Here is an 8,104-nt window from a genome sequence, read left to right on the forward strand (position 1 = left end):
GCTGCTCTGGGACATGGGCTGGGCCCCTGGGGGAAATGCTTCACCACAGCCGCCCTCAGGTGGGAAACTGGGCTTCTGAGGGCAAATGTTTCCAAAGGGGGAATGCTCTCTGCTGAGGCGGGGGGTTTAGTCTGCTGGAAACACGCAGGGAGGAGCAGAGGGGTACCCCTGGCATGGGGCTCTCGTGGAGAGCTGCATCCAACAGCAGCCACAAAGGCTGGGGAGGCTGAGGTGTTACACCAGCAGCATTTCCTGATTGCTTCTGCTGCTGCTGCAGAAAAGAAGCTGAGTGCTGGGGGTGGAGGACAGGGATGCAGCAAAGTGCTGGGGCAGGTCCTCACCTCTCTGCTTCTCCCACTCCACAGAGGGCCCCATTGATGTAAATATGAGCGAGATCACCATGGAGGACGTCCACCAGTTCTTCTCCAAAGACCCTTCCATCAAGCTGGGAGGGCACTGGAAGCCGAGTGACTGCCTGCCTCGCTGGAAGGTAACTGGGAGCTGGGCAGCAGGAGGGCGTCCATGGGAGCGTCTCTGCTGTGCTGCGTCCTCAGAGCAGTGATGGAGGAGCTCTGAACTGTGGGGATGCAGGGCCCAGGGAAGGAATAGTGAACTCAAGGGCTGCTTCAGTGTCCCCAGTGCTGGGCAGGGAGGACAAGCGAGCGCTGCAGGTCTCCCTTCTCAAGGTGACATTGAATTTTTCCAAAGTAACAATTCCTCAGAAACTGAACAGGAAACCCATGTTTTGGGAGTTGGAAGGGTTTCAGGCTGCTCTGCATGGGAGAGCTAGGAGTGCTTGGTTAGTGCTGCTCCTGCTCCTCTAACCCCAGCCCAGCCCAGGCTCGGTCAGTGGGTAAGGGCCTGTTCTCCTCTCGTCAGGTGGCGATCCTGATCCCATTCCGCAATCGCTACGAGCACCTGCCCGTCCTCTTCAGACACCTCATTCCCATGCTGCAGCGGCAGCGCTTGCAGTTCGCCTTCTACGTCGTGGAGCAGGTGAGAGCGGGGGCAGGCACAGCTCTGCCCTGTCCCTGCCGGGTGACATCTCTGACGTGCCAGGTGCAGGGGTCATGCTGCAATGTGAAAGTTGTCCAAAAGTGGCACAGCTAAGAGATTACTGGTGCCCAGAAGTTACTGGTTTTATATGAAAAACAGAAATTGGGGATTTGGGTTGTTGTTTTATTTTTTAATTCTGTTTTGTAGGAGTTATTTTTTTAAAAAAGCTTTGGACCAGGTATTTGCAGTTCAGACAATGCTGCAGTTTTTTTGTATATCCTTGCAGTGATTCCAGGCAGCATCCCCTAGGCACTGACCAGAGTTAGGCATTTCATGTAGAACACGACTGTCATTTCACGTGTACATGGACCTCTCACTTAAGCTGTTTGGCTTCATCCACACAGTAAATGTGCCGCCATATTTAGATGTAGCTAAAACAGATTAATCAAAATTGGGGTTTTTTCCAACAGTCTGAGCAACAAGGCTTTGGCATCTTTATTTTTACTCCTGTATTGTAAATTGAATATTCCAGTGTTGGTTGATGTCGCTGGTCTGCTCCAATACATCACTTCCTTCACGGTGCCAGTATGGGAGCTGGCTGCCCTCTGCAGATTTCTAGGCAGGGCTGTGAACACACACAGAGCAAGAACTGCAGGGACTCCTCTTGAGAAGGAACTTTCTCCCTGCCAGGCTGGAAACCAACCCTTCAACCGTGCCATGCTCTTCAACGTTGGCTTTCGGGAAGCAATGAAGGACTTGGCCTGGGACTGCCTCATCTTCCACGACGTGGACCACATACCCGAGAACGACCGTAACTACTACGGCTGTGGGCAGATGCCCAGGCACTTTGCAGCCAAGCTGGATAAGTACATGTACCTGTAAGCACTCTTCTTCCTCCCTGCTGCCACAACTGCTGAGGACCCAGTGTTAGATTTCAGTTATTTCAGAAAATGAGTCTGGGTTTTTTCTCAGGCTTTGTGCAAAGGGAGCGTGAGAGGGAATGTCAGAGAGCATCCTCAGGGCTGGGGCTGTCCCATGGCAGGTGGGAGAGCCCCGTGCAGGGGGCTCTGCCCTGACCCTTCTCTCCTGCTCAGGCTCCCGTACAACGAGTTCTTCGGGGGCGTGAGTGGCCTCACTGTCGAGCAGTTCCAGAAGATCAACGGGTTCCCCAACGCCTTCTGGGGCTGGGGTGGCGAGGATGACGACCTCTGGAACAGGTACGGGCTCCATGGGCCCTGGGGGTGGTTCTGTGAGCTGAGCCTGGCACTGATGCTCAGAGGGGACAATTGCCACCCCGGGCAGGGGCACTGTGCAGTGTCCCACTCCGAGGCCTGGCTCTGTGCCGTGTCCCACAGTGCTGCTGAGGGCTGTGGGACGTGCCTGGGCCCAGGGCAGCGGGAGGTTTGTGTGGCTGCTCTGTGGGTGGGAAGGCTGAGCCATGGCCCCGGGAGCTCTGAGTGCAGCCCTGAAGCACAGCCAGCACAGCAAACACAACGGGTGATTATTTTTTGTTTATTTTATTTTATTTCTCCCCTTTCTAATGCAGAGTACAGTATGCAGGCTACTCGGTGACTCGACCAGAAGGAGACACAGGGAAATACAAATCAATTCCCCACCATCATCGGGGAGAAGTGCAGTTCCTAGGAAGGCAAGTAAATTTTTTTAAGAATCCTAATACATCTTTCACAAACAACTTCAGGAATTAACACTTGTAGCTGGGCAGCTGCTGGACAAGCAGTGCAAGCTCTGTTCTGCAGAGGGGCTGTGGGCTGCTGCTGCAGAGATTTGAGCTATCTGCTGGTCTTCTTTTGCAGCAGACTCATTTTTGGGGGTGTTTCCATTTGAGTTTCCATCTTTGGCCCTACTTTTCATTTCCCTGTCGGACAGAGTGCAGCCAGTCAGAGATGCTTCTCTTACTTCACTCTTGAAAAAGAGAAGTTGCTTTGGTTTAAAAAACCATATTTAGTCAAACCAGTGAAGCATGGCGGGCTGACAATGCCATGGGACTGAGCTCTGGTTCCTGGTACTACCCTCTTTGTTCTCACCCAGCACCTTCCCCTGCCCCATGGCACAGCCCTTCCCTGGTCCCTTCTCTGTGCCCGGGTCTCAGCCCAGCTCCCACTCGCCCTGGGGCCTCCAGGCCCCCAGCACTGTGCTGAAGGGAGTCACTGTCCTGCTGACATATTTCTGCCTATTTTCCTCTCCCAACCCTCCCCTTTCTATTTCCTCAAGCTGCCTCTCAGTGTGTTTGAGGCTGGTTTTGTGCACCAGCTGCAGTTTCCTTCCCTGTATCACCATTCTGCTGGTTTTACTTCCTCGCCCCCGTCCCTCAGACTAAAGCCATTTAGTTCTGTTCTTGTTCATGTCTGGTTTCATAAAGGTGTCAAGGACCACATCCCCCCTCAGCTGTGTCTCTGGGGTGGTGTGGAGGGTGGGCTCAGCAGGACCCCCAGGCTGAGCCCCCTCCTGGGGGTGGGACCTGCAGGCTTTGGGCAGGTGCCACAGGTTGTTTTGGCAGCTGAGTGCTTGCTGGTGGCACAGTGAGCATTTTGCCCTTTATCAAGGGATGGACTTTTCTGATATTTACTAACACAGGGTATTTAAATGTGATGGTTGCCTTTATTAAGGACTCAGAAGTTCATTGTTTTGTAGCTGCTCCTGGGCCTGGCTCTTTGAAAGCTGTTCTGGTGGCCGTGGGGGAGTTTGCAGGTGCTGTGAGATCCGTGGAAGTGACTCTGGCCTCTGGTTCTCGTTGCACAGGTACGCCTTGCTGAGGAAGTCAAAGGAAAGGCAAGCCCTGGACGGCCTCAATAACTTGAACTACTTTCCAAACGTCACATATGACGCCTTGTATAAGAACATCACTGTTAACCTGACACCGGAGCTGGCTCTGGTGACCGAATATTAAGAGCAGAAAATAACTTTGCTCTGCCCTCCACCAAGAAAGCACCATGCTAGACTTTCTTTTCCAAGGGTTATTGAGGACAAGCAACACTTTGTCGAATGAAGGATCACAGTGTTTTGGAGAATGAGGCTGAAAGTGCACGCACAAATTGCCCTAGCTGTACCAATCCAGACCAATACCTGGGCAGCGAGCTCAGCAGTCTCTTTATTTTTTCTGCCACTTGCTTTCTGGGTTTCAGGACAACAGTTCGACCTGCTGCTCTCGTCTCCACATTCCTCCTCTAGCAATCTCTGGCACTGGCACTCTCCTGGGATGTGCTTTCTCCTCCGGGAAGCGGCTCAGCTGAGGGACTCTGGCTTCTTGACAGTGAACGTCACGAGCAATTTGGGTGGCAACTGCCCTGGTGGGAGATCAGACGATTTCTGATGCCATTCTTCTATGTCTGTGCAGTTTTTTAAATGACCTGCTTGAAGTACATACAACAGAATCGCTTCTTAAAGAAGTGTAAGTGTAAATATGCTGTGTAAATCGCCCCTTTTTATTTTTCTCCTATGGCTCAAGTCCAAGCGAGAGGTTTACATACAGTCACTCATTTTAGTCCTGAGTTCTGAAAACACTTGTGTGAGCATCACTGTACTTGTGCAAGGGGGTCCCTTTTAAGCCAGTGATCCTGCTCGCATGATCCCAGCTGGGCATTTGCAGAAATGTTTGTGGGCCAGGGCCCAGAACCTTCCAGTGCAGTGAGTGAGAAATACAGCCGGGTCATCACTCATTCCAGAAACCACAGGGCTGGCTTGTTCAGGGAGGGTGAGGAAATGGGAATATTTATTACAAACGCTCCCTTTTCTGTCACTTTTGCAGCGTGATGTGCAAATGAGTCCAAAAGCCCTGTGGAAGGCAGTCCCGAGGCTGTGGCTCTGTCCCACTGACAGCAGGGCTGAGGCCGGGGGGCTGGGATGGAGCCACTGCTCCCACGTGAGCCCTCCCCACAGCAGCGCTTGCCCTCACTCTGGAACGTGCTGGAATGCTTGGGGAGGTTGGTTAAGTTTGTATTTATTGTGTAAATCCAGCGGCACAGAGGTGCTGTCAGGGGCAGGCAGCACCTTGTGCTGTCCTCCTCGGTACCTGGCAGCACTGGCATGGGCACAGCCGTGGGACGGGGTCCCAGCTCAGTGAGAGACATGAAGGACACATGAAAATATGAGCACTGGGAGCCAGAGCTGGCAGCCCATCCAGCCACCCAATGTCATCCCTCTTTCCTTCACAGCCACTGTGGGCAGGCCGGACCTTGGGCTCTGTCCCCACGGACACAGTCCAGCCCTTACACAGCACTGACACCACCACTTTCACTGGACCTCTGACTTAAAAGTAAATACATTGGGTGTTGGTTTTAGTTTGTATTTCCACACAACAAGGGCGGGTACTTGACCTCTGAAGGACTTCAACTCTTTTCATTGCATTGTTTGCCTTCGGTTTCCTTAACTTCTCATGGTTTACACTGTTTCCTCAGTTCTGTGGACGTATGATCCCCATACGCATCTGTGGTGGGTGTGACTGCCCAGGGCATTCCTAACCTGTATCCAGAAAACGTTAGTTTAGAAAACACAAGTTTTGTGTAGATCTTATCAGCCAGTATGAGAGGACAGCGAGCCTGCCCTTGAAAAGCGCTGATGAGTTTGTAACTAAGTTTTAAAGTCTCTGAACTTACATGTGCTTTAAACTCGCTTCCCGAGGGGATTCAGCCTGGTTATTTATAGGCAGAGGTGAGGATTTGCTTTTTCTGGCGCATACAGCAATAAAGACTTTTGCTTTGGAGTCTTGATCTGTAATTCACGTGGACCCTTTCCGGGTGTTGAACCCGCGTTGCCCTTCCCCTATTTTCTTTCATCTTGAGACCTTGCTAGAAACCTGTCTTTGTTTAATGGTGCTTCAAACAAGGAATGTATTTCAACTAGTCCAAGTTCACTACCCCGGAATCATGCATGTGTGTGTGAGTAAGTGTTGAACTACCTTAGTTGGGATCCTCAGCCTTCCATGTCCCTGACACCCGGCGCACCTGGTGTGGAACAAAAGCCGTTACCTCTGCTCAGAACTGCACTCTGCGGTTGGCACAGAAGGGTCCATCCCCAGCAGCATCCCATCCTTCCTTCTAACCATGTTCAGTTTTTTTTCCCTTTTTAAAATGTGGATTATCTGAAAATGTGCACTGTTAATCTTATCAGCTATGTCAAATACTGTATAGTAAATGTAACTGTTAAAAACATACTGTCAAGCGCATGTGCTGTTATGGTGTAAAAATTCTTGTATTAAGGAGAACTTGTACATATTCTGGCAGCTGAAGTTCGACAAGGCCACTCGTTTGCCCCTTCCACGTCAGTGCCGTCACTCAGCCCTGCTGGAGGGCAGGTCCTGGGCGATGCTGATTTATTTTTTTTAAATGAGCCATGTGGGTTTTATTTGCAAAACTATTTATTGACAGTTAATTCTCCATAAAGCTCTGCTTCTCTAAGGGAGGTACTGTCTGAGCATCGGCCGTGCACTTCAGGCCCCTCACCATCAGAAGTGGCTTTAAACTCTCAAGCAGCTTTCCATCATCATGGCTTTTGAGCTTACTGTTATGTTTTTAAGAGGTGCCAGGGGGACGTTTTTGCACTGAAGATTAGTGTTTTACAACACACACACACTTCTCAGCAAAGCAATCCTTTGTGTCATTACATTTATTTACCCATGTGTTTGTACATTTTTGTATTTGTTAATTTATGAATGATTTTTTCAGTAAAAAATACATATCCAAGAACAGAGATTGCAGTGCTTTGCTTTTTAATTTTTTTTTAACAGGAGGCTGGGGTGTGCTTTTTTAGTAGGAGGCAAGGTTTGTAAGCCCAGAGGGGTAAGTGTCAATGAGAGTTTGAGTCAGTAAGGGTGAGCCCTTGATGCTAAAAGCTGGTAAGAATTTTTTTAATTAGGACTGGCCAGAAATAAATTGAGTGTGAGATGTGAATGCTCCCCAAACTTCCTGATGTGTTGGTGCCTAAGCCTTTTTTCCAAGCATCTGCTTCAGTGTAGTTCTGATGGAGGGGCTGGCTGCCTTAGGATGTCAGGAAGGCACTTGGCTGAAGGTGGTGCAGGACTCGTGCTGGGGACTGTTGGTAATTGAATTTTTGGACAACAAACCCAGGCAGACAGACAAGCTTCCTTGCAGCAGCTTTAAAATATCTTTCTCCTGCTCTGCAGCATACAGGCATGCTAGAATAAATAGCTGGCAGCCCCGGGTTGCTCCAAGCCTTGCCTTTTTTTAGCTCTCCGTCTTCTGGGAAGCTTCCTCCCACCCGCGGCGCTGGGCTGAGCCGGGGGGTGTCGGGCTCCTTCCAGCCCTGCCCCGGCGCCCGCGGGACGGAGGGAGGAGATGGATGCCCCTGCCGAGGGCTGGGATTGCTCCTGTGCGGGGAGAACGAGAAGGGCAGGGAAGCCCCAGCCCGTGTCCCAGGGGGTGCGCGGGACCCCCTCGCTGGGGCCAGCAGCAAACACAGGAGCGGGGAGCAGAGCCCATTTGGGTGGGCTGTGCCGAGGGAAGGAGCCAGAGCTCTCCCCGTGGGCAGCGGGGCTCGGCTGGTCCCTCGCCCCGCTGGCGTGGATGCCACCCCTGGCGCTGGCGGGGATGCGGATGGGCCGCGGTGGCCGAGCCAAACAGGCCGGGCTGGTCAGCCGGGAGGGCCACAGGATGCCCGGACACTCGGCCGAGCCCCAGGGACAGTCCGAGGGCCGCGGCTGCGGGGCACCTTCGGGACCCTCTTGCGGAACCAGCCGCACGGCCGGGGCCACCTGCTCACCTGCGCGGCACGTTCTGGTGGCCATGAACGCACTGGTCACCTTGTGACAGGTGCCGTGCGCCTCCCACCCTCACCCCCGCGCTGCTGCCCTCCATGGCATTAGAGCGGCTAATGGCATTATTAATGCCAATTATTGGGGTGACACTCCCGGATCCACCCCGGGTACCTGTGTGTCGGGCTTTGTTATCAGTAGCTGCCTCCAGCACAGGGCTCAGGGCTGTCAGCTGAGCCTGGGCGCAGCCCTGCGCCTGACAAAGCGCATTCATTCCCAGCTGAGAGCCGGCTGCGGCCAAAACAACCTGTGAGCGGAGCGGCCTGGACACGGCCGGGCCAGCAGCCAGTCCTGGGGCGCAGAGGGGGGACAGGGACGCCC

At 52.6% G+C, this 8,104-nt stretch overlaps 1 protein-coding gene across 1 annotated transcript in view; it reads left to right on the top strand.

Annotated features, from left to right (window-relative positions):
- Nucleotides 1–6,704, top strand: part of B4GALT5 (beta-1,4-galactosyltransferase 5) — a 9,745-nt gene extending 3,041 nt beyond the window's left edge. The window contains exons 3-8 of the mRNA XM_031059116.1: nucleotides 366–490; nucleotides 880–996; nucleotides 1,687–1,874; nucleotides 2,091–2,213; nucleotides 2,543–2,644; nucleotides 3,757–6,704. Of these exons, the coding sequence (XP_030914976.1) occupies nucleotides 366–490; nucleotides 880–996; nucleotides 1,687–1,874; nucleotides 2,091–2,213; nucleotides 2,543–2,644; nucleotides 3,757–3,904 (803 nt within the window). The 3' untranslated portion in view covers nucleotides 3,905–6,704. The remainder of the gene's footprint in view (nucleotides 1–365; nucleotides 491–879; nucleotides 997–1,686; nucleotides 1,875–2,090; nucleotides 2,214–2,542; nucleotides 2,645–3,756) is intronic.
- The last annotated feature ends 1,400 nt before the right edge of the window (nucleotides 6,705–8,104 follow it).

The sequence above is a fragment of the Geospiza fortis genome, unplaced genomic scaffold, assembly GCF_000277835.1.
Source record: "Geospiza fortis unplaced genomic scaffold, GeoFor_1.0 scaffold361, whole genome shotgun sequence".
Taxonomy (NCBI): Eukaryota; Metazoa; Chordata; class Aves; order Passeriformes; family Thraupidae; genus Geospiza; species Geospiza fortis.